This window comes from Ranitomeya variabilis, chromosome 7 (assembly GCF_051348905.1).
Source record: "Ranitomeya variabilis isolate aRanVar5 chromosome 7, aRanVar5.hap1, whole genome shotgun sequence".
NCBI lineage: Eukaryota > Metazoa > Chordata > Amphibia > Anura > Dendrobatidae > Ranitomeya > Ranitomeya variabilis.
The window spans coordinates 23,071,299-23,099,172 of NC_135238.1; the positions used below are offsets into that span (position 1 = coordinate 23,071,299).

The 27,874-nt window shown below is 45.5% G+C and overlaps 1 protein-coding gene across 1 annotated transcript; it reads left to right on the plus strand.

Moving 5' to 3' along the window:
- Positions 1-27,874, plus strand: AQP8 (aquaporin 8). The gene is made up of 6 exons (XM_077274529.1): positions 1-156; positions 5,026-5,284; positions 15,076-15,202; positions 15,508-15,722; positions 15,987-16,121; positions 24,586-27,874. Exons 2-6 carry the CDS (start codon positions 5,034-5,036, stop codon positions 24,626-24,628), a joined length of 771 nt encoding a protein of 256 aa, XP_077130644.1. The 5' UTR covers positions 1-156; positions 5,026-5,033; the 3' UTR covers positions 24,629-27,874.

Here is a 27,874-nt window from a genome sequence, read left to right on the forward strand (position 1 = left end):
TGGTCGCTGACGACCCAACAGCTGCACTTTTATTGCTTTTTGTACAGGAGAGTACGGTACTTGAGAGAACGTCTTCATCAGGAGTCAGTCTAAGAGGCCTCTCCGGAGAAGAAGACAAAGCCGGTGCCACCAGGTGACGACAGCTCGGCCATCGCAGTAAGTGATCTAAGAAAACTCCGTAGAAACTCTTATGGAATCTTATATGTATTATTTTCACTTTTGTAGATTTTTTTCTAAGTTTTTCCACTTTTTATACTTTTGTATTTTTTACACTTTTGCACTTTTTATGCTTTTTTCACACTTTTTATACTTTTTTTTAATACTTTTGCATTTTTTTATCACTACTCATATTTTTGTACACTTTTCATACTTTTGTACTTTTTATACACTTTTTATGCTTTTTATACTTTTGTACTTTTTATACACTTTTTATACACTTTTTATACTTTTTCATATGTTTTTTATACTTTCTTTTAAATCATTTTTGCACTTCACACCGCAACCGAACACTGAGAAAAGTGGGCATGAGTGCACCCGTGCATTTTGCCCCTTAGTACCCATCTTGAATACCTACTTAAAGGAGCTGTCCAATCAAAAGAAGGGGGTGATACCTTGTAGATCTGTGGGGGTCTGACCACTGGGACCCTCACCAATCAGCAGAATTGTGAACTTTATCCTTTTCAGAATGCTTGACCGCTGTGCCTTTCATTCTCTATGGGACTGCTGAGCGTCATGCTCTGATTTTTTTCCCAGAGACCCCATAAGGCATGGGTGGAGCGGTGACCGCACTTGTGCACTGTCGTTCCAATCTAAGAGGAAAAAAGGGCTCTGTTCTGCCAATCAGTGCGAGCCCCAGTGTTTGGACCCCCTCCAGACAACCCCTTTAAGACTACATCTAACCAGTAGCACATATGTTGGGATGTAATTCCGCAATTTTACCAAAAGTCGCCGTGTAGCTCCAATTTTGCCAAAATTATAAACCCCATTCCTTGCCTAAACATTAAAAAAGTCTTTGCTTTCTTCAAAATCCCATATTTTTATAATAAACCATAGGAAGCTGAGATTCGAGGGCCTGTTTGACAGAATCCTGAGGTTTAAATCATACAAATTACATAAAAAATATATATATTTTTTTTTGCAGATCTGACCCCTTTAAGTTTGAAAATGTCGTAAACTAATTTTTTTGCCACTTTTTTCGCAGTTTAGATCATTTTTCGCTTTCTTCCACCCATATGGGACCTTAGCAATGCTCAGATTTTAGCCCATACATGTAGCATCATGTGACATTTCCAGTATTTTATCTATTGCACCTATACAATAAAAATATACTTTAAAGTGAGCCTTTCTCCCATTCTGGTTCTCACTGGAAACCGTCAGCAAGCTGCTGTTGATATACGTGACAAATTTCTATTTCTATATGTCCTTACATTGCCTTTTGGAACCACTTTACGCATAATCTTGGGTCGTACCTTTAAATGCCCCCATGTCCTTGACATCCCCTTTAATATATCCATGCCTCCCCCCAGTCCTGATCATCATATTAAAAAGCTTTTAAGATTATTTGCATGCTCACACACGTGCGGGATAATCGATCAAGCCATAATAACACCTACTAACGACCTACTTGCTGACGGTTTCCAGAAAAAAACTAACATTTTACAAGCTGCACACATTGCAAATAAATGATATATCTTTGGGGGGTCCCTGTCTATACTGTATGATCAATTTCATTTTTGGGGGGTCAACTTGAATATAATGGTTAACCCCTTTAAGAAGTTCTGGCTCGTGGTGATATATATATTATAATAACGTTCTAATGACACTTATGTCTATGATCATATATGACCGCCCCGGAGATTATACCGCCGAGATTATCTCAGAAGCGGTCGCCCGTCATTATGTTTATGGAAAAGATTGAGGCGATTAGGAAAGAATAGAGACCGGTATTACTGTAATATAGATAATTGCCCTCTGCCTATATTTAGGGAGGGGGGTAACGCTCGCTGGGGTTATAGATAGGACACATAAAGAAAAAAAAAATATTTTTTTTTTTCAAAGATAGGGGGCGATGTTGAGAAGACTAGACTCTTGTTTCAGACCCATCCATTGGATATTATTTTGCTCTGTGGTCGAACTTGTAGAATATCACGTCTCGAAACTGTAAACTGGGAGATAACGGGAAATCCAAAGGTCAGAAATCACGCAGCGTCCTTGAAACCTAGATTGTACCCTTTAATCGTGAAACCCAGTAAATAAAAGCATTGCTGGACAGTCACCTTAAAGGGTAATTCCAATCTTCACAGATGAATATTTTATTGGATAGAGCTTGTAAAAACAAGCACTTTTGCAATTTACTGCGCATTAAAATTTTCATCCGTTCTTAAGATATCGACACTTTTATTTTGTTTACATTTTGTTGCCGCGGAGACCGACCACCGCTGCTTTCTAGAAAAAGCGTTAATATCTCAGGAACGGCTGAAAATTTTAATAAGCAGTAAATTGCAAAAGTGCTTGTTTTTACAAGCTCTGTCCGATAAAGTATTCATCTGTGAAGATGATAACCCTTTAAGGCTCTAACAAAAAATTATCTGATGGACTGTGGAACTGGGACTAGGGTGGCTAATTCTGTAGATAAGGCGGTGTGTAGGAAGGGGGTCACCTTGGCAAACTTCGTCCACACTCTATTCAAACAAGACCAGAAAGAAAAGTGTTTGAATGCGGAAAGTTTCTGATATCTTATCGTTTTTTGGCTCTGTATTCTTTCCTGTGACATTTTGATGTTGCAGTCCAGCTACGACATTGAGCTGCTTTCACATGACAGTCCGTCTGCAATGTTATATACAATCTGTTACTTTACATTTAAGCACAAAGCCACATGGAATATAAATAAAACGCCATTCCGTGTATGCAGCACTCATGCAGAACTATGTGTCTCCATGGTGACAGACTACAAACACCTTTGTAGTCTGACACTGCAGCCGCGTGTTAACGTCTGACTGTGAGTTAGTGAGGGAGTGTGGTAATGTGTTAACTCCGCATCAGGGTTTGCTTGTAAGAAACGCATTGTTCAGCATTGGAGCTGTATACACAAAACGGTATGACTACTGGGAGGAGGATGGAACTTGGGCATAGCTACATATTGGTTCTTAGATTTGGAGATTGAGGGAACATGAAAGCCTTAAAGGGGTTGGCCTTAAAGGGGTTGATCTATCAACAACATACACTGTGTGCAGAATTATTAGGCAAGTTGTATTTTAGAGGATTATTTTTATTATTCATCAACAACTATGTTCTAAATCAACCCAAAAGACTCACAAATATCAAAGCTTAATATTTTTGGAAGTTGGAGTGTTTTTTTTTTTTTTAGATTTGGCTATCTTGGGGATATCTGGTTGTGCAGGTAACTATTACTGTGCAGAATTATTAGGCAACTTAATAAAAACCAAATATATTCCCATCTCACTTGTTTATTTTCACCAGGTAAACCAATGTAACTGCACAAAACTTAGAAATGAACATTTCTGACATGCAAAAACAAAACCCCCAAAAACAAGTGCCCAATATAGCCACCTTTCTTTATGATGACACTCGGCAGCCTCCATCCATAGATTCTGTCAGCTGCTTGATCTGTTTACGATCAACATTGCGTGCAGCAGCCACCACAGCCTCCTAGACACTGTTCCGAGAGGTGGACTGTTCTCCCTCCCTGTAGATCTCACATTTTATGAGGGACCACAGGTTCTCTATGGGGTTCAGATCAGGGGAACAAGGGTGCCATGTCATTATTTTTTCTTCTTTGAGACCTTTACTGGCCAGCCACGCTGTGGAGTAGTTGGAGGCATGTGATGGAGCATTGTCCTGCATGAAAATCATGTTTTTATTGAACGATACCGACTTCTTCCTGTACCACTGCTTGGAGAAGTTGTCTTCCAGAAACTGGCAGTAGGTCTGGGAGTTGAGCTTCACTCCATCCTCAACCCAAAAAGGTCCCACAAGTTCATCTTTGATGATACCAGCCCATACCAATACCCCACCTCCACCTTGCTGGCGTCTGAGTCGGAGTGGAACTCTCTGCCCTTTACTGATCCAGCCTCTGGCCCATCAAGAGTCACTCTCATTTCATCAGTCCATAAAACCTTTGAAAAGTCAGTCTGAAGATATTTCTTGGCCCAGTCTTGACGTTTTATCTTATGTTTCTTGTTCAGAGGTGGTCGTTTTTCAGCCTTCCTTACCTTGGCCATGTCCCTGAGTATCGCACACCTTGTGCTTTTTGTTACTCCAGTGACGTTACACCTTTGAAATATGGCAACACTGGTGGCAAATGGCATCTTCACGCTTGATTTTCCTCAATTCTTGGGCAGTTATTTTGCGCCTTTTTTGCCCAACACGCTTCGTGCGACCCTGTTGGCTATTTGCCATGAAACACTTGATTGTTCGGTGATCACGCTTCAAAAGTTTGGCAATTTCAACACTGCTGCATCCATCTGCAAGACTTCTCACAATTGTGGACTTTTCAGAGCCCGTCAAATCTCTCTTCTGACCCATTTTGCCAAAGGAAAGGAAGTTGCCTAATAATTAAGCACACCTTATATAGGGTTTTGATGTCATTAGACAACACCCCTCGTTATTACAGATATGCAAATCACCTGATTTACTTAATTGGTAGTTGGCTCTCAAGCCTGAACAGCTTGGAGTAGGACAACATGTATAAAAAGTATCATGTGATCAAAATACAACTTGCCGAATAATTCTGCACACAGTGTATATCCCTTTGTTTACATTATATACGTTACCTATATGATTGCTAAGGGTTTAACCCCTGGGACCAACTCTGATCACAAGAACAAGGGTCCCAAAGTCACCTGTGAGAATGGAGCAATACTGAGCATGTGCGACCACTGCTCCATTCACTGTGTGCAGGAGTGGTGGTCGTGGTCGCACATGCTCAGTACGGCATCACTTCTCCATTGTGTAGTGTCAGCACTGAGCAGCTCATAACCCACAGTGTTCTCTCGTTGGCTCTAGATTCAGCAATGACAGACACAGAACTGGGCAACATGAACTTCAAAGAAATGCAAGAAATCGTAGTCGAAAAGGAGCCGAAACCCCACTGGTTTGAGGAGTACGTGCAGCCGTGTCTGGCGGAGCTGCTGGGCACCTCGCTCTTTGTGTTTATCGGGTGCCTTTCCGTCATTGAGAATTCACCAAGCACGGGAAGCCTCCAGCCTGCGCTGGCACATGGACTCGCCCTAGGACTGACCATCGCTATCCTTGGTGGCATCAGGTGAGCGTACGACGTGAGGAGCCGGGGCCGACGTGGCTGCACCCTATCATGGCTTATTTCCTGGAGCTAAGAACATATTTTCAGGGAATAATGAGGGATATTTACTCTGGAGTGATGGGATGATGTGGGTGGGTGAGATGTCAGCGCCCGACGCTCCCGTACCCCAACTATAGGGAGAAACGGGACTCAGGGGTAATGTGCCCACGATCAGCGGTGCCGAACCTCAGAGACAACATCGAATCAGCACGAGGTTCAGCCATTGTCAGAACTACAACACTGACACTCGGGGTGCAGGATAATGACACTGACACTCGGGGTACAGGATAATGACGCTGACACTCGGGGTACAGGATAATGACGCTGACACTCGGGGTACAGGATAATGACACTGACACTGAGGGTACAGGATAATGACACTGACACTCAGGGTACAGGATAATGACGCTGACACTCGGGGTACAGGATAATGACACTGACACTCGGGGTACAGGATAATGACACTGACACTCGGGGTACAGGATAATGACACTGACACTGGGGGTACAGGATAATGACACTGACACTGGGGGTACAGGATAATGACACTGACACTGGGGGTACAGGATAATGACGCTGACACTCAGGGTACAGGATAATGACACTGACACTCAGGGTACAGGATAATGACGCTGACACTCGGGGTACAGGATGATGACGCTGACACTCGGGGTACAGGATAATGACGCTGACACTCGGGGTACAGGATAATGACACTGACACTCGGGGTACAGGATAATGACGCTGACACTCGGGGTACAGGATAATGACGCTGACACTCGGGGTACAGGATAATGACACTGACACTGGGGGTACAGGATAATGACACTGACACTCGGGGTACAGGATAATGACGCTGACACTCGGGGTACAGGATAATGACACTGACACTCGGGGTACAGGATAATGACACTGACACTCGGGGTACAGGATGATGACACTGACACTCAGGGTACAGGATAAAGACACTGACACTCGGGGTACAGGATAATGACACTGACACTCAGGGTACAGGATAATGACACTGGGGGTACAGGATAATGACACTGACACTGGGGCACAGGATAATGACACTGACACTCGGGGTACAGGATAATGACACTGACACTCGGGGTACAGGATAAAGACACTGACACTCGGGGTACAGGATAATGACACTGACACTCAGGGTACAGGATAATGACACTGGGGGTACAGGATAATGACACTGACACTGGGGGTACAGGATAATGACACTGACACTCGGGGTACAGGATAATGACGCTGATACTCGGGGTACAGGATAATGACACTGACACTCGGGGTACAGGATGATGACACTGACACTCAGGGTACAGGATAATGACACTCGGGGTACAGGATAATGACACTGACACTCAGGGTACAGGATAATGACACTGACACTGGGGGTACAGGATAATGACACTGACACTTGGGGTACAGGATAATGACACTGACACTTGGGGTACAGGATAATGACACTGACACTCGGGGTACAGGATAATGACACTGACACTCGGGGTACAGGATAAAGACACTGACACTCGGGGTGCAGGATAATGACACTGGGGGTACAGGATAATGACACTGACACTGGGGGTACAGGATAATGACACTGACACTCGGGGTACAGGATAAAGACACTGACACTCGGGGTACAGGATAATGACGCTGATACTCGGGGTACAGGATAATGACACTGACACTCGGGGTACAGGATAATGACACTGACACTCAGGGTACAGGATAATGACACTGACACTCAGGGTACAGGATAATGACACTGGGGGTACAGGATAATGACACTGACACTGGGGGTACAGGATAATGACACTGACACTCGGGGTACAGGATAATGACGCTGATACTCGGGGTACAGGATAATGACACTGACACTCGGGGTACAGGATAATGACACTGACACTCGGGGTACAGGATGATGACACTGACACTCAGGGTACAGGATAATGACACTCGGGGTACAGGATAATGACACTGACACTCAGGGTACAGGATAATGACACTGGGGGTACAGGATAATGACACTGACACTGGGGGTACAGGATAATGACACTGACACTCGGGGTACAGGATAATGACACTGACACTCAGGGTACAGGATAATGACACTCGGGGTACAGGATAATGACACTGACACTCAGGGTACAGGATAATGACACTGACACTCGGGGTACAGGATAATGACACTGACACTCGGGGTACAGGATAATGACACTGACACTCGGGGTACAGGATGATGACACTGACACTCAGGGTACAGGATAATGACGCTGATACTCGGGGTACAGGATAATGACACTGACACTCGGGGAACAGGATAATGACGCTGACACTCGGGGTACAGGATAATGACGCTGACACTCGGGGTACAGGATGATGACACTGACACTCGGGGTACAGGATAATGACACTGACACTGGGGGTACAGGATAATGACACTGACACTCAGGGTACAGGATAATGACGCTGACACTCAGGGTACAGGATAATGACGCTGACACTCGGGGTACAGGATAATGACACTGACACTCAGGGTACAGGATAAAGACACTGACACTCGGGGTACAGGATGATGACACTGACACTCAGGGTACAGGATAATGACGCTGACACTCAGGGTACAGGATAATGACACTGACACTCAGGGTACAGGATAATGACACTGATACTCGGGGTACAGGATAATGACACTGACACTCGGGGTACAGGATAATGACGCTGACACTCGGGGTACAGGATAATGACACTGACACCCGGGGTACAGGATAATGACACTGACACTCAGGGTACAGGATAATGACACTGACACTCGGGGTACAGGATAATGACGCTGATACTCGGGGTACAGGATAATGACACTGACACTCGGGGTACAGGATAATGACACTGACACTCGGGGTACAGGATGATGACACTGACACTCAGGGTACAGGATAATGACACTCGGGGTACAGGATAATGACACTGACACTCAGGGTACAGGATAATGACACTGGGGGTACAGGATAATGACACTGACACTGGGGGTACAGGATAATGACACTGACACCCGGGGTACAGGATAATGACACTGACACTTGGGGTACAGGATAATGACACTGACACTCGGGGTACAGGATAATGACACTGACACTGGGGTACAGGATAATGACACTGACACTGGGGGTACAGGATAATGACACTGACACTCGGGGTACAGGATAAAGACACTGACACTCGGGGTACAGGATAATGACACTGACACTCAGGGTACAGGATAATGACACTGGGGGTACAGGATAATGACACTGACACTGGGGGTACAGGATAATGACACTGACACTCGGGGTACAGGATAATGACGCTGATACTCGGGGTACAGGATAATGACACTCGGGGTACAGGATAATGACACTGACACTCAGGGTACAGGATAATGACACTGGGGGTACAGGATAATGACACTGACACTGGGGGTACAGGATAATGACACTGACACTCGGGGTACAGGATAATGACACTGACACTCAGGGTACAGGATAATGACACTGACACTCGGGGTACAGGATAATGACACTGACACTCGGGGTACAGGATGATGACACTGACACTCAGGGTACAGGATAATGACACTCGGGGTACAGGATAATGACACTGACACTCAGGGTACAGGATAATGACACTGGGGGTACAGGATAATGACACTGACACTCAGGGTACAGGATAATGACACTGGGGGTACAGGATAATGACACTGACACTGGGGGTACAGGATAATGACACTGACACTCGGGGTACAGGATAATGACGCTGATACTCGGGGTACAGGATAATGACACTGACACTCGGGGTACAGGATAATGACGCTGACACTCAGGGTACAGGATAATGACGCTGACACTCGGGGTACAGGATAATGACACTGACACTTGGGGTACAGGATAATGACACTGACACCCGGGGTACAGGATAATGACACTGACACTTGGGGTACAGGATAATGACACTGACACTCGGGGTACAGGATAATGACACTGACACTGGGGTACAGGATAATGACACTGACACTGGGGGTACAGGATAATGACACTGACACTCGGGGTACAGGATAAAGACACTGACACTCGGGGTACAGGATAATGACACTGACACTCAGGGTACAGGATAATGACACTGGGGGTACAGGATAATGACACTGACACTGGGGGTACAGGATAATGACACTGACACTCGGGGTACAGGATAATGACGCTGATACTCGGGGTACAGGATAATGACACTGACACTCGGGGTACAGGATAATGACACTGACACTCGGGGTACAGGATGATGACACTGACACTCAGGGTACAGGATAATGACACTCGGGGTACAGGATAATGACACTGACACTCAGGGTACAGGATAATGACACTGGGGGTACAGGATAATGACACTGACACTGGGGGTACAGGATAATGACACTGACACTCGGGGTACAGGATAATGACACTGACACTCAGGGTACAGGATAATGACACTCGGGGTACAGGATAATGACACTGACACTCAGGGTACAGGATAATGACACTGGGGGTACAGGATAATGACACTGACACTGGGGGTACAGGATAATGACACTGACACTCGGGGTACAGGATAATGACGCTGATACTCGGGGTACAGGATAATGACACTGACACTCGGGGTACAGGATAATGACACTGACACTCGGGGTACAGGATAATGACGCTGATACTCGGGGTACAGGATAATGACGCTGACACTCAGGGTACAGGATAATGACGCTGACACTCGGGGTACAGGATAATGACACTGACACTCGGGGTACAGGATAATGACGCTGACACTCGGGGTACAGGATAATGACGCTGACACTCGGGGTACAGGATGATGACACTGACACTCGGGGTACAGGATAATGACACTGACACTGGGGGTACAGGATAATGACACTGACACTCGGGGTACAGGATAATGACACTGACACTCGGGGTACAGGATAATGACGCTGACACTCGGGGTACAGGATAATGACGCTGACACTCGGGGTACAGGATGATGACACTGACACTCGGGGTACAGGATAATGACACTGACACTGGGGGTACAGGATAATGACACTGACACTCAGGGTACAGGATAATGACGCTGACACTCGGGGTACAGGATAATGACACTGACACTCGGGGTACAGGATAATGACACTGACACTCGGGGTACAGGATAATGACACTGGGGGTACAGGATAATGACACTGACACTCAGGGTACAGGATAATGACACTGGGGGTACAGGATAATGACACTGACACTGGGGGTACAGGATAATGACACTGACACTCGGGGTACAGGATAATGACGCTGATACTCGGGGTACAGGATAATGACACTGACACTCGGGGTACAGGATAATGACGCTGACACTCAGGGTACAGGATAATGACGCTGACACTCGGGGTACAGGATAATGACACTGACACTCGGGGTACAGGATAATGACACTGACACTCGGGGTACAGGATAATGACACTGGGGGTACAGGATAATGACACTGACACTCAGGGTACAGGATAATGACACTGGGGGTACAGGATAATGACACTGACACTGGGGGTACAGGATAATGACACTGACACTCGGGGTACAGGATAATGACGCTGATACTCGGGGTACAGGATAATGACACTGACACTCGGGGTACAGGATAATGACACTGACACTCGGGGTACAGGATGATGACACTGACACTCAGGGTACAGGATAATGACGCTGACACTCAGGGTACAGGATAATGACGCTGACACTCGGGGTACAGGATAATGACACTGACACTCGGGGTACAGGATAATGACACTGACACTCGGGGTACAGGATGATGACACTGACACTCGGGGAATAGGATAATGACACTGACACTCGGGGTACAGGATAATGACACTGACACTCGGGGAATAGGATAATGACACTGACACTCGGGGAATAGGATAATGACACTGACACTCAGGGTACAGGATAATGACGCTGACACTCAGGGTACAGGATAATGACGCTGACACTCGGGGTACAGGATAATGACACTGACACTCGGGGTACAGGATAATGACGCTGACACTCGGGGTACAGGATGATGACACTGACACTCGGGGTACAGGATAATGACACTGACACTCAGGGTACAGGATAATGACACTGACACTCAGGGTACAGGATAATGACGCTGACACTCAGGGTACAGGATAATGACGCTGACACTCGGGGTACAGGATAATGACACTGACACTCGGGGTACAGGATAATGACGCTGACACTCGGGGTACAGGATGATGACACTGACACTCGGGGTACAGGATAATGACACTGACACTGGGGGTACAGGATAATGACACTGACACTCAGGGTACAGGATAATGACGCTGACACTCAGGGTACAGGATAATGACGCTGACACTCGGGGTACAGGATAATGACACTGACACTCGGGGTACAGGATAATGACACTGACACTCGGGGTACAGGATGATGACACTGACACTCAGGGTACAGGATAATGACGCTGACACTCGGGGTACAGGATGATGACACTGACACTCAGGGTACAGGATAATGACGCTGACACTCAGGGTACAGGATAAAGACACTGACACTCGGGGTACAGGATGATGACACTGACACTCAGGGTACAGGATAATGACGCTGACACTCAGGGTACAGGATAATGACACTGACACTCAGGGTACAGGATAATGACACTGGGGGTACAGGATAATGACACTGACACTGGGGGTACAGGATAATGACACTGACACTCGGGGTACAGGATAATGACGCTGACACTCGGGGTACAGGATAATGACACTGACACTGGGGGTACAGGATAATGACACTGGGGGTACAGGATAATGACACTGACACTGGGGGTACAGGATAATGACACTGACACTGGGGTACAGGATAATGACACTGACACTGGGGGTACAGGATAATGACACTGGGGGTACAGGATAATGACACTGACACTGGGGGTACAGGATAATGACACTGACACTGGGGTACAGGATACTGACACTGACACTTGGGGTACAGGATAATGACACTGACACTCGGGGTACAGGATAATGACACTGACACTGGGGGTACAGGATAATGACACTGGGGGTACAGGATAATGACACTGACACTGGGGGTACAGGATAATGACACTGACACTGGGGTACAGGATAATGACACTGACACTGGGGTACAGGATACTGACACTGACACTTGGGGTACAGGATAATGACACTGACACTCGGGGTACAGGATAATGACACTGACACTGGGGTACAGGATAATGACACTGACACTGGGGTACAGGATAATGACACTGACACTCGGGGTACAGGATAATGACACTGACACTCGGGGTACAGGATAATGACACTGACACTTGGGGTACAGGATAATGACACTGACACTGGGGTACAGGATAATGACACTGACACTGGGGTACAGGATAATGACACTGACACTCGGGGTACAGGATAATGACACTGGGGTACAGGATAAAGACACTGACACTCGGGGTACAGGATAATGACACTGACACTCAGGGTACAGGATAATGACACTGGGGGTACAGGATAATGACACTGACACTGGGGGTACAGGATAATGACACTGACACTCGGGGTACAGGATAATGACACTGACACTGGGGGTACAGGATAATGACACTGACACTCGGGGTACAGGATAATGACGCTGACACCCGGGGTACAGGATAATGACACTGGGGGTACAGGATAATGACACTGACACTCGGAGTACAGGATAATGACACTGACACTTGGGGTACAGGATAATGACACTGACACTTGGGGTACAGGATAATGACACTGACACTCGGGGTACAGGATAATGACACTGACACTGGGGTACAGGATAATGACACTGACACTGGGGTACAGGATAATGACACTGACACTCGGGGTACAGGATAATGACACTGACACTCGGGGTACAGGATAATGACACTGACACTTGGGGTACAGGATAATGACACTGACACTGGGGTACAGGATAATGACACTGACACTGGGGTACAGGATAATGACACTGACACTCGGGGTACAGGATAATGACACTGACACTCGGGGTACAGGATAATGACACTGACACTTGGGGTACAGGATAATGACACTGACACTTGGGGTACAGGATAATGACACTGACACTTGGGGTACAGGATAATGACACTGACACTGGGGGTTACAGGATAATGACACTGACACTCGGGGTGCAGGATAATGACACTGACACTCGGGGTTACAGGATAATGACACTGACACTCGGGGTACAGGATAATGACGCTGACACACGGGGTACAGGATAATGACACTGACACTGGGGTACAGGATAATGACACTGACACTTGGGGTACAGGATAATGACACTGACACTCGGGGTACAGGATAATGACACTGACACTCGGGGTACAGGATAATGACACTGACACTGGGGTACAGGATAATGACACTGACACTGGGGTACAGGATAATGACACTGACACTTGGGGTACAGGATAATGACACTGACACTTGGGGTACAGGATAATGACACTGACACTCGGGGTACAGGATAATGACACTGACACTGGGGTACAGGATAATGACACTGACACTGGGGTACAGGATAATGACACTGACACTTGGGGTACAGGATAATGACACTGACACTTGGGGTACAGGATAATGACACTGACACTCGGGGTACAGGATAATGACACTGACACTCGGGGTACAGGATAATGACACTGACACTCGGGGTACAGGATAATGACACTGACACTTGGGGTACAGGATAATGACACTGACACTTGGGGTGCAGGATAATGACACTGACACTCGGGGTACAGGATAATGACACTGACACTCGGGGTACAGGATAATGACACTGACACTTGGGGTACAGGATAATGACACTGACACTTGGGGTACAGGATAATGACACTGACACTCGGGGTTACAGGATAATGACACTGACACTCGGGGTACAGGATAATGACTGACACTGGGGGTATCAGACTGCTCCGCCACACTGTACAGACGGCGGTAGGTGTCGTTGGGTGTGGCGCCCGCGGATGGTAATCACCGTCTTTATCTTCTATAACCATTAACTGGTATTTAGGAACAGTAGAATAAACTGTTATGGCTGATCCTTCCCTGCGAGATAAGAAGTTACAATAATGTCACCTCCTCTATAGACGCTGATCACTTTATACCTTTAGCTCATACAGGTACAGAGGTTATTTGGTGTCCGCACCGCAGTATGTCCGCACGTCAGCAACATGTCATAGAGGACATATATATTAATTTTTGCAATAAATAAGAAACTCAGTTTCTGAATTATCTGACAGCATTTACTCTTAATTCTGAAAAATCATAAAGAAAATAAAGTGACTGTCTCTTTAAGAATCCTGTTTCCTGTGTTTGTCCACATGGTGGCGATGTTGTACACAGTAATAATATCCCTATCCAGCAGACTGGGCTTATTATTTAGCCTTTGTGGTCAGAGTCCGACAATTGTCGCTGATAACATCGCCCACTGCGGGATTTACCCCACACGGGCACCTTTTTGGGTGTGTTTGTGAATTCCCCCCTGCAGCTTGTTAAATGGAGGCCCCTAGAGGTGGAGGCCCTTGGGCAACTGCCCCATGACGCCATTATTTAACGCTTTATTTTCTGAAAACTGACCATTTATTTCTTGTCCTTTCAGTGGCGGACACTTTAACCCCGCGGTGTCCCTGGGCGCCTTTATAATCGGAGGACTCAATATTTTCCTGGTAGTGCCATACTGGATTTGCCAACTCTGCGGAGGGATGATTGGAGCGGCGCTGGCCAAGGTATAACTATATAAAGGGAAGGCGCGCCTCGTACTCGTATATCTGGTCTTCTACTCTAGTCCTTGCCAAAGCTGCATTTTTAAAAAAAAAGCATGCAGGAGCTGGTGTCTCCTTTTTGCCTGTGGCGGGGAGTTGTAGTGCTGTGGTGCGTTGTAGGAGAGGTAGTAGACGTAGAGTGCAAAGAAAAATTCAATTTTTGAAGGAAGCTTTGGCTGTGACTGGAGCATATTCCCAAAAAAGAGGTAGAGACTCCAAGTATGGCGCGATATCCCTCCAGTTTTCTCACCCGTCTTGCTTCTTCCCAGGCCTTGACGTTGGAGTCCAGATTCCAGGATGCTGGCGGAGCTTCATTCAATCTTGTGAAGGATGACAGCCATGTTCCACGTGCCCTCGGAGCAGAAATTATAATGACGCTCTTCTTGGTGCTCGCTGTCTGCATGGGAGCCATCAATAAGAAGACCAGCACTCCTCTGGCCCCTTTTTGCATAGGATTCACTGTGACGGCAGACATCTTGGCTGGGTAAGGAAAACAAATGCCTAAAATCGCCTAGAAGACAAAGAAAAACACTCTGCTCTCCTATCCGTCGTCATCATTCCTCCTTCTCAGCTCCGGGACTTCTCTCGTGCTGCCCCCCGTTTCTGGAATTTGCTACCTCAAACCACAAGTGACATCTCCCCATAGGGATATAGTATAGCGGCTGTTTTCTTCGCCTCGCTGTCTGTCGTTACACTGTGTTAGTTCCTGGCTGACCGTCGTTCACATTGTGACATTTGTGTCTTACAGAGGGAACATTTCCGGAGCCTGCATGAACCCTGCCAGAGCCTTCGGTCCGGCTGTGGTGGCCGACTACTGGGCATATCACTGGATATACTGGGTTGGACCCATGATTGGTGGTCTGCTAGTAGGGGGAATTATAAGGTAAATCTACTTTTTGATCAATATTTTTTCTCCTTTATCGATCCCATACTTTCCTCTGTAGTAATTCTTATAGTGCCGCAATCCTGTAAAATCCACCGCTCTATAGTGTCGTGAGATCAAATAGTTGTAGGACAGAAACTAAACCAGGGATACAGGACGCAAATGATAGCAGTATGTACTGAGCAAAAAAAATACCGCCATACAGTGCTGAAAACGAATATGGTGCCTGAATCATACTGCCATACCGTGCCAAAACAAACCACGTACAACTCACAAATCAACCATGTTAATGCCAGATTAATTGGTCTTCATGGGTCTCTATGTGACCACCACATAACCTGTAATGTCCAAATAATACAGCCATATAGTGCAGTACCCAAGTGATACCTCCATGTAATATCCAAATAATATAGACATATAGTGCAGTACCCAAGTAATACCCCCGTGTAATATCTAAATAATACAGCCATATAGTGCAGTACCCAAGTGATACCTCCATGTAATATCTAAATAATACAGCCATATAGTGCAGTACCCAAGTGATACCTCCATGTAATATCCAAGTAATACAGCCATATAGTGCAGTACCCAAGTGATACCTCCATGTAATATCCAAGTAATACAGCCATATAGTGCAGTACCCAAGTGATACCTCCATGTAATGTCCAAATAATACAGCCATATAGTGCAGTACCCAAGTGATACCTCCATGTAATATCCAAGTAATACAGCCATATAGTGCAGTACCCAAGTGATACCTCCATGTAATGTCCAAGTAATACAGCCATATAGTGCAGTATCCAAGTGATACCTCCATGAAATGTCCAAATAATACAGCCATATAGTGCAGTACCCAAGTGATGCCTCCATGTAATATCCAAGTAATAAAGCCATATATTGCAGTACACAAGTGATACCTCCATGTAATGTCCAAATAATACAGACATATAGTGCAGTACCCAAGTGATACCCCTGTGTAATGTCTAAATAATACAGCCATATAGTGCAGTATCCAAGTGATGCCTCCATGTAACGTCCAAATAATATCAACATTCAGTGTCCGCACACTTATGTCAAAAGCATGGTCAGTATGGACTGCATGGATGAAAGCTCTGGTTCCATAATACCGCCATTTAGCGACCAAAGAGTAGAGTTATACACTGGTCAAATAATATTATCATACAGTAGCCAAACAATAATGTCTTTACAATTGGCACTGTAGGCTGCTTGGGACTACTCAGCTTCTAGAAAATACTTCATTAGTACAACTGCAATATAGTGACCAAATAGTACTGCCATACAATGGCCAAACAATATTACCATACAGTGGCCAAACAACGATAATGTTTAACTAATGGACATGATAAATGACAACTGGGCATGGTGGGCTGCATGGGTGACTACTTACAGAAAGTAGAACACCCCCATATAGTGACCAAATAGTACCGCCACACAATGACCAAATGATATTGCTAAACACTAATGCCTAAATAATAGGCGCTGCAAATAGCATTGCTGACCACTGGATATTGTCGGCTGCATGGAATTGCTCAGCTTCAAGAAAAACTGCAGTAGTTGAGTATGACCGTATAGTGACTTAAAAATACCGCCATACAATAAATATGTATTATCATCACCATACGGAGGCCAAACAATAATGTATAAATAATGGGCACAGTAGACTCAATTGATGACCTATCTTTTGAGTGATACTATCTCATTTGACTAACTGTTATGATCCGGTGACCCTGGAGCCGCATGTGACTATCTCTGGAGTTAGTGGTACTTGTACTGACCGCAATCCTAATACTGACACCGCAACTAGAAGTAGCCGTGGGATGTACCTGACATGGCCTAGACACCTTGACACAGCCGGAGGACTAAATACCCCTAAAGATGGAAATGGGAAATCCTATCTTGCCTCAGAGCAGAGCCCCAAAGGATAGGCAGCCCCCCACAAATATTGACTGTGAGTCTAAGAGGAAATACGTACACAGGCAGAAAAGACAGAGTTTAGCAAAAGAGGCACTACTAGCTACAATAGAAAAAGATAGGTCAGAGTACTAAGCGGTCAGAATTAAAACTCTAGAAAAATCCACAGCAGAATATACTACCTACTACATCTTACTAAAGACATAGGATGTATATCTGCATCTCCAAAGAATCCAGCATGACAGAAAAATCCAAACTAAAGTCTAAGCTGGACAAAAACACAATAGATTGCACTGCACATAAAAGCACACTGCATGCGTGCTACAGAGAACAAAAACAAGACACTTATCTTAGCTGAAATGACAGCAGGGCAAGTGGAGCCAGACAGAGATGAAATCCCTCCAAGATACAATGGACAACTGGCAGGGATTGATGGATCCTACCAACCTAAATACCTAATAGAACTGCAATAAGCAGAAACACCTGCCCTGATTACGATCCAGAGACCACTGCACTACCACTAGCAACCACCGGAGGGAGCCCAAGAGCAGAATTCACAACAGTACCCCCCCCTTGAAGAGGGGTCACCGAACCCTCACCAGAGCCCCCAGGCCGATCAGGACGAGCCCGGTGAAAGGCCCGAACCAAATTAGTAGCATGGACATCAGAGGCAAAGACCCAAGAATTATCCTCCTGGCCGTAACCCTTCCATTTGACAAGGTACTGAAGTTTCCGTCTCGAAAAACGAGAATCCAAAATCTTCTCAACCACATACTCCAACTCCCCATCAATCAACACAGGGGCCGGAGGATCAACAGAGGGAACAACGGGCACCACATATTTCCGCAATAAAGATCTATGGAAAACATTATGGATGGCAAAAGATGCTGGAAGGGCCAAACGAAAAGAAACCGGATTGATAATCTCAGAAATCCTATAAGGACCAATAAACCGAGGCTTAAACTTAGGGGAAGAAACCTTCATAGGAACAAGCCGGGAACCAACACACCGACGACGATTAGCAAAACGTTGCGCCTCCTCCTGAGACAACACCAAATTGTCCACCACATGAGCCCAAATTTGCTGCAACCTGTCAACCACAGAATCCACACCAGGACATCAGAAGGCTCAACCTGTCCTGAAGAAAAACGAGGATGAAAACCAAAATTACAAAAGAAGGGCGAAACCAAGGTAGCCGAACTAGCCCGATTATTAAGGGCAAACTCGGCCAATGGCAAGAAAGCCACCCAATCATCCTGATCAGCAGACACGAAGCATCTCAGATACGTTTCCAAAGTCTGATTAGTTCGCTCCGTTTGGCCATTTGTCTGAGGATGAAATGCAGAAGAAAAAGACAAATCAATGCCCAGCCTAGTACAAAAGGCCCGCCAAAACCTAGAAACAAACTGGGAACCTCTGTCGGACACAATATTCTCCGGAATACCATGCAAACGAACCACATGCTGAAAAAACAGAGGAACCAAATCAGAAGAGGAAGGCAACTTAAGGTACCTTCACACTAAGCGACGCTGCAGCGATACAGACAACGATGCCGATCGCTGCAGCGTCGCTGTTTGGTCGCTGGAGAGCTGTCACACAGACCGCTCTCCAGCGACCAACGATGCCGAGGTCCCCGGGTAACCAGGGTAAACATCGGGTTGCTAAGCGCAGGGCCGCGCTTAGTAACCCGATGTTTACCCTGGTTACCAGTGTAAAATGTAAAAAAACAAACAGTACATACTCACCTTCGCGTCCCCCGGCGTCCGCTTCCTGCACTGACTGAGTGCCGGCCCTAACAGCAGAGCGGTGACGTCACCGCTGTGCTGTGCTTTCACTTTACGGCCGGCGCTCAGTCAGTGCAGGAAGCAGACGCCGGGGGACACGAAGGTGTGTATGTACTGTTTGTTTTTTTACATTTTACACTGGTAACCAGGGTAAACATCGGGTTACTAAGCGCGGCCCTGCGCTTAGCAACCCGATGTTTACCCTGGTTACCATTGTAAAACATCGCTGGTATCGTTGCTTTTGGTGTCAAACACAACGATACACGGCGATCTGACGACCAAATAAAGTTCTGAACTTTAACCAACGACCAGCGATATCACAGCAGGATCCTGATCGCTGCTGCCTGTCAAACTCAACGATATCGCTAGCCAGGACGCTGCAACGTCACGGATCGCTAGCGATATCGTTTAGTGTGAAGGTACCTTTAGGCAAAGGGACCAAATGAACCATCTTAGAAAACCGGTCACAAACCACCCAGATAACCGACATCCTCTGGGAAACCGGAAAGTCTGAAATGAAATCCATAGAAATATGCGTCCAAGGCCTCTCAGGGACCGGCAAAGGCAAAAGCAACCCACTAGCACGGGAACAACAAGGCTTGGCCCACGCACAAGTCCCACAGGACTGCACGAAAGAACGCACATCCCGCGACAAAGAAGGCCACCAAAAAGACCTACTAACCAAATCTCTGGTACCAAAAATACCAGGATGGCCAGCCAACACAGAACAGTGAACTTCCGAAATCACTCTACTAGTCCATTTATCAGGAACGAACAGTTTCCCCACAGGACAGCAGTCAGGTTTGTCAGCCTGAAATTCCTGAAGAACCCGTCGCAAATCAGGGGAGATGGCAGAAAGGATCACCCCTTCCTTTAGAATGCCGACCGGTTCAAGGACCTCCGGAGAATCAGGCAAAAAGCTCCTAGAGAGGGCATCAGCCTTAATATTCTTAGAGCCCGGAAGATACGAGACCACGAAATCAAAACGAGAGAAAAACAAAGACCATCGAGCCTGTCTAGGATTCAGCCGCTTGGCAGACTCGAGGTAAATCAGATTTTTATGATCGGTCAAGACCACAATACGGTGCTTAGCTCCCTCAAGCCAATGTCGCCATTCCTCGAACGCCCACTTCATAGCCAACAATTCCTGATTGCCGACATCATAATTACATTCAGCAGGCGAAAATTTTCGGGAAAAGAAGGCACATGGCCTCATCAAGGAACCATCAGAATTCCTCTGAGACAAAACGGCCCCTGTCCCAATCTTAGAAGCGTCAATCTCAACCTGAAATGGAAGAGAAACATGTGGCTGACGCAACACCGGGGCCAAAGTAAATCGGTGTTTAAGCTCCTGAAAGGCAGAGACAGCCGCAGAGGACCAATTCGTAACATCAGCACCCTTTTTCGTCAAATCGGTCAGGGGTTTAACCACACTGGAGAAGTTAGCAATGAAACGGCGATAAAAATTAGCAAAGCCCCAAAATTTCTGAAGACTCTTCACAGATGTGGGCTGAATCCAATCATGAATGGCCTGAACCTTAACCGGATCCATCTCTATAGACGAGGGAGAAAAAATAAAGCCCAAAAAAGAAACCTTCTGCACCCCAAAGAGACACTTAGACCCCTTCACAAATAAAGCATTATCACGAAGGATCTGAAATACCATCCTGACCTGTTTCACATGAGACTCCCAATCATCGGAAAAAATCAAAATATCATCCAAATATACAATCATGAATTTATCAAGATAATTCCGGAAGATATCATGCATGAAAGACTGAAACACAGATGGAGCATTAGTGAGTCCGAATGGCATCACAAGGTATTCAAAATGGCCTTCGGGCGTATTAAACGCAGTTTTCTATTCATCACCCTGCTTAATACGAACAAGATTATATGCCCCTCGAAGGTCAATCTTAGTAAACCAACTAGCCCCCTTAATCCTAGCAAACAAATCGGAAAGCAAAGGCAAAGGGTATTGAAATTTGACCATAATCTTATTCAAGAGGCGATAATCAATACAAGGTCTCAAGGAGCCATCCTTCTTAGCAACAAAAAAAAAAATCCCGCTCCCAATGGTGAAGAAGATGGCCGAATATGCCCTTTCTCCAAAGACTCCTTAACATAACTCCGCATGGCGGTATGTTCAGGCACAGACAGGTTGAAAAGTCGGCCCTTAGGAAACTTACAACCTGGAATAAAGTCAATAGCACAATCACAGTCCCTGTGCGGTGGAAGGGAACTGGACTTGGGCTCATTGAACACATCCTGAAAATCAGACAAGAACTCTGGAACTTCAGAAGAGGAGGAAGAGGAGATTGACATTAAAGGAACGTCACCATGAACCCCCTGACAACCCCAACTAGTCACAGACATAGATTTCCAATCCAACGCCGGATTATGTACCTGTAACCATGGAAACCCCAGCAGAATAGCATCATGCAAATTATGCAACACCAGAAAGCGACAATCCTCCCGATGGGCTGGCGCCATGCACATGGTCACCTGTGTCCAAAACTGGGGTTTATTGTTAGCCAAAGGTGTAGCATCAATGCCCCTTAAAGGAATAGGGTTCTCCAAAGACTGCAAGGGGAAACCACAACGCCTGGCAAATTCAAAGTCCATTAAGTTCAAAGCGGCGCCTGAATCCACAAACGCCATGACAGAAAATAACGATAATGAGCAAATCAATGTCACAGATAACAGAAATTTAGGTTGTACGGTACCAATGGTAACTGAACTAGCGATCCTCTTAGTACGCTTAGGGCAGACCGAAATGACATGAGAAGCATCGCCACAGTAAAAACACAACCTATTCTGACGTCTGAATCCCCGTTGTTCCGCTCCATACAGAGTCCTATCACACTGCATAGGCTCAGGCATCTGCTCTGAGGACAACGCCACAGCGCGCACAGCTCTGCGCTCACGCAGGCGCCGATCAATCTGAATGGCCAGAGACATAGAATCGCTCAGACCAATAGGCGTGGGGAACCCCACCATAACATCTTTAACCGATTCAGAAAGACCCTTTCTGAAAATTGCCACCAAAGCATCATCATTCCACTTAGTCAGTACAGACCACTTTCTAAATTTCTGACAATACGATTCTGCCGCTTCTTGACCCTGAAACAGGGCCAAAAAGGTCTTCTCAGCATGATTCACAGAATTTGGTTCATCATATAATAACCTTAGAGCCTGAAAGAAGGCTTCTACATTAAGCAAGGCAGGATTCCCAGATTCCAGGGAAAATGCCCAATCCTGAGGATCGCCACGCAGTAGGGAGATTACAATTTTTACCTGCTGTATGGGATCACCAGAATAACGAGGTTTTAGAGCAAAAAACAGTTTACAGTTAATTTTCAAACTCAAAAATTTAGACCTGTCCCCAAAAAATAAATCAGGAGTAGGAATCCTAGGCTCTAAAACCGGAGTCTGAACAATATAATCGGAAATACCCTGCACCCTAGCAGCCAGCTGATCCACACGAGAAGCCAATGCCTGAACATCCATGCCAACACACCGCTCCTCAGTCACCCAGAGGTAAAGAGGGAAGGAAAGACAAAACAGGCTACAGAAAAAAAAATGGCTCAGCACTTTTCCTCCCTTCTTCTGAGATGCATTTAACTCATTGTTGGCCAGTTGTACTGTTATGATCCGGTGACCCAGGAGCCGCATGTGACTATCTCTGGAGTTAGTGATACCTGTACTGACCGCAATCCTAATACTGACACCGCAACTAGAAGTAGCCGTGGGATGTACCTGACATGGCCTAGACACCTCGACACAGCCGGAGGACTAAATACCCCTAAAGATGGAAATGGGAAATCCTATCTTGCCTCAGAGCAGAGCCCCAAAGGATAGGCAGCCCCCCTCAAATATTGACTGTGAGTCTAAGAGGAAATACGTACACAGGCAGAAAAGACAGAGTTTAGCAAAAGAGGCACTACTAGCTACAATAGAAAAAGATTACAGAGTACTAAGCGGTCAGTATTAAAACTCTAGAAAAATCCACAGCAGAATGTACTACATACTACATCTTACTAAAGACATAGGATGTATATCTGCATCTCCAAAGAATCCAGCATGACAGAAAAATCCAAACTAAAGTCTAAGCTGGACAAAAACACAATAGATTGCACTGCACATAAAAGCACACTGCATGTGTGCTACAGAGAACAAAAACAAGACACTTATCTTAGCTGAAATGACAGCAGGGCAAGTGGAGCCAGACAGAGATGAAATCCCTCCAAGATACAATGGACAACTGGCAGGGATTGATGGATCCTACACACCTAAATACCTAATAGAACTGCAATAAGCAGAAACACCTGCCCTGATTACAATCCAGAGACCACTGCACTACCACTAGCAACCACCGGAGGGAGCCCAAGAGCAGAATTCACAACAGCTAACATCATACAGTAACCAAATAATACTGTCATATAGTGACCAAATAATACTGCCATACAGTGACCAAATAGTATCACCATGCAATTGCCAAATTATACCCCTATAGTTACCAAATACCCAATATAGTGACCAAATAATACCGCCATACAATGACCTAATAATATCACCAAACAATGACTATATAAGATCGCCATACAATAACCAAATAATACCGCCACACAGTGCTCAAATACTACCGCCATATAATTACCAAATAATAACACAATACAAGGAACTAATAATACCGCCATATACTGCGGTAATAAATGCGGTAACTGCTGTTTTTCTCTTTTCCTAAGGTTACTCCTCGGAGACCCCAAAACTCGCCTCTTTCTGAAATGACGTCATATGAAGAGTCTCCCCGCTCGTCAGGTGCCACCAGCAGATGGCGCCATTTCCACTCTCACATCTACAGAACTGGAGATCTGGGTCCCAAGTCATGAACTTTCCCAGATGGCTATAAGTACCTGGAGGGAGGATCCTACACACCCCGCTCTCCGCCAAACTGCACCGAACCAGGAGGCTAACGGTGACACCGAGGAGGCGCAGTCACTGCTGACACCACCAGCCCACCAGGATCACTGCTGACACCACCGGCCCACCAGGACCACTGATGATACCACCGACCCACCAGGACCACCACTAGGGGAGGCTCTTACGTACATTGCTCCGAATAACCTCATTTTATGCAAAACGCCTGTTTTGGGGCTTAGATGACTCTGGGATGTCTATAGCTGTAATACCCCGGAGGCGCAGCACTAGATAGCGGTATACGCGCACAGTAGCGGCATTTTAACCACCGTGTGGTTCTCTCTTTCTCTCCGCTTGTTTTTTTTTTTTTTTTTCATTTTAAGCTTCTTTATTACTTCTTGTCTGCAGGGTCACGGCATCCGAGGGGTTAAGTTAGATCACCAGTATAAGTCCCATTCAGACTGGGAATTTCCAGGTATTGAGACTGGGATAAGTTACAGGAAGAATGGTGGCATCCCCTTATCCCAGTCTGGTCGGACATCTGTAAATGTCTCGGCTGCTGCGGAACTGAATGAATTATGATGCAATAACCCGGAGCAGTGTAAATATACTGACAGAGGTCTCCATCCTGGGGCTCGTCAGCTCTTGGGACACTACAACTGCCAGCATGCCCTGACAGCTTTACAGGGTGATACCGAAGCCGCAGGATGTGGAAAAAAGAAGAAGGGTCTTTTTGAGTGTATACGAAAGATACAAATGGGCGGGGCTACGTATATTTAGACCCCCAACTAATTATTTCAGACCCCAGACCAGACCCCTTATAAGATTATCAAAATCCTATAATAATATCAGACCCTCAAATTAATTTCCAATCTTAGACCAGACCTCTATAAAATCACTGAATCCCAGAGCAGACCCCTATAAAATCACTGGATTCCAGACCAGACCTCTATAAAATCACTGGATCCCAAACCAGACCTCTATAAAATCACTGAATCCTAGACCAGAACCCTATAAAATCACTGGATCCCAGACCAGACCCCTATAAAATCACTGAATCGCAGACAAGACCCCTATAAAATCACTGAATCCCAGACCAGAACCCTATAAAATCACTGAATCCTAGACCAGAACCCTATAAAATCACTGGATCCCAAACCAGACCTCTATAAAATCACTGAATCCCAGACCAGACCCCTATAAAATCACTGCATCCCAGACCAGACCCCTATAAAATCACTGGATCCCAAACCAGACCTCTATAAAATCACTGCATCCCAGACCAGACCCCTATAAAATCACTGAATCCCAGACCAGACCCCTATAAAATCACTGAATCCCAGACCAGACCCCTATAAAATCACTGGATCCCAGACCAGACCCCTATAAAATCACTGAATCCTAGACCAGAACCCTATAAAATCACTGGATCCCAAACCAGACCTCTATAAAATCACTGCATCCCAGACCAGACCCCTATAAATCACTGGATCCCAAACCAGACCTCTATAAAATCACTGAATCCTAGACCAGAACCCTATAAAATCACTGAATCCCAGACCAGAACCCTATAAAATCACTGAATCCCAGACCAGACCCCTATAAAATCACTGCATCCCAGACCAGACCCCTATAAAATCACTGGATCCCAGACCAGACCCCTATAAAATCACTGAATCCCAGACCAGACCCCTATAAAATCACTGGATCCCAGACCAGACCCCTATAAAATCACTGGATCCCAAACCAGACCTCTATAAAATCACTGAATCCCAGACCAGACCCCTATAAAATCACTGGATCCCAGACCATTGCAATAACATTAGACCTCTATATTAATATCAGACACCTATATTAATGCCAGACCCCAAACCAGGCCCCTTTAAAAAATATCATACCCCTTAGCGAAACTCTATATTAATATCAGAACCCAGATCAGAACTATAAATTAATTTTATACTCCAAACCAGACAGCTGTATTATCATTGGACTGTATTATCATTGGATCCCAAACCAGCCCCCTTATAATACTATCAAAACCCCTATATTAAAATTAGACCCCTAAAAAATTCAGGCCTCGGACCAGATCCCTTAATTATATTCAGCCCCCTATTAGTATCAGAAACTTGATCCTAAAATTAATTTCGGACCCCAGACCAAACCCCTATATTAATCTAAGATCCCAGCCCAGACCCCTTATAATATTATCAAACACAAAACCAGACTCCTATAGTAATTTCAGACCCCAAAACAGGCCCCTTGTAAGAATATTAAACCCTAGACCAAAGCCTTGCTTTAATATTAGACCCCCTAAATTAATTTGAGACTTCAATATTAATGTCAAACCCTAGACCAGACCCTAAGATTATCATTGGATCCCAGACCAGACCCTTATATTAACATCTGAGCGCTAAATTAATTTTAGACCCCAGACCAGACCCCCTAAATTAATGTCAGACCCCTTGTAAAAATGTCAAACCCCTTATCAAAACTCTATATTAATATCAGAACACAGATCAGACCGCTATATTAATTTCAGACCACAATATTAACGTCAGCCCCTAGACCAGACCCCTATATTATCATCATATTATCCCAAACCAGCCCCCTTACAATACTATCAATCTCCTATATTAATATCAGTGACCCCAAAAAAATTTAGGCCTCAGACCAGAGCTCTTAAATATATTCAGACCCCTATATTAATATCAGATACTAGATCCTTATATTAAATTTTGGACACCAGGACCAGTCCCTTATATTAATGTAGGATCCCAGCCAAGACCCCTTATAATAATATCAAGCCCAAGACCAGACTCCTATAATAATTTCAGACCCCAGATTAGGCCCCTTATAATTATATTGAAATCTTTCCATTAATATCAGACCCCTAAATTAATTTCAGACCTCAGACCAGACCCCTTCAATGTATTTTCACCCCGAACAGTTTGGAACTACTGGTCATCCTTGGTAATTGGTCATATACAAAACTGCCAGCAGGGGGAGCTCTATAAAAACTACAAAGATTGAGAACTCTGGTGACACCATAAACTCTATGGCATCGTGCTCTATGTATATATTACTAATTTCATAATTAAATATATTCATTTTTAAGAA

Excerpts from the sequence above, each read along its gene's own strand:
- AQP8 (XM_077274529.1), top strand. The coding sequence starts at position 5,034 with ATGACAGACACAGAACTGGGCAACATGAACTTCAAAGAAATGCAAGAA. Across the intron at positions 15,203-15,507 it reads TTGGAGCGGCGCTGGCCAAG|GCCTTGACGTTGGAGTCCAG; the intron begins GTATAACTATAT and ends GCTTCTTCCCAG. Across the intron at positions 15,723-15,986 it reads ACGGCAGACATCTTGGCTGG|AGGGAACATTTCCGGAGCCT; the intron begins GTAAGGAAAACA and ends TGTGTCTTACAG.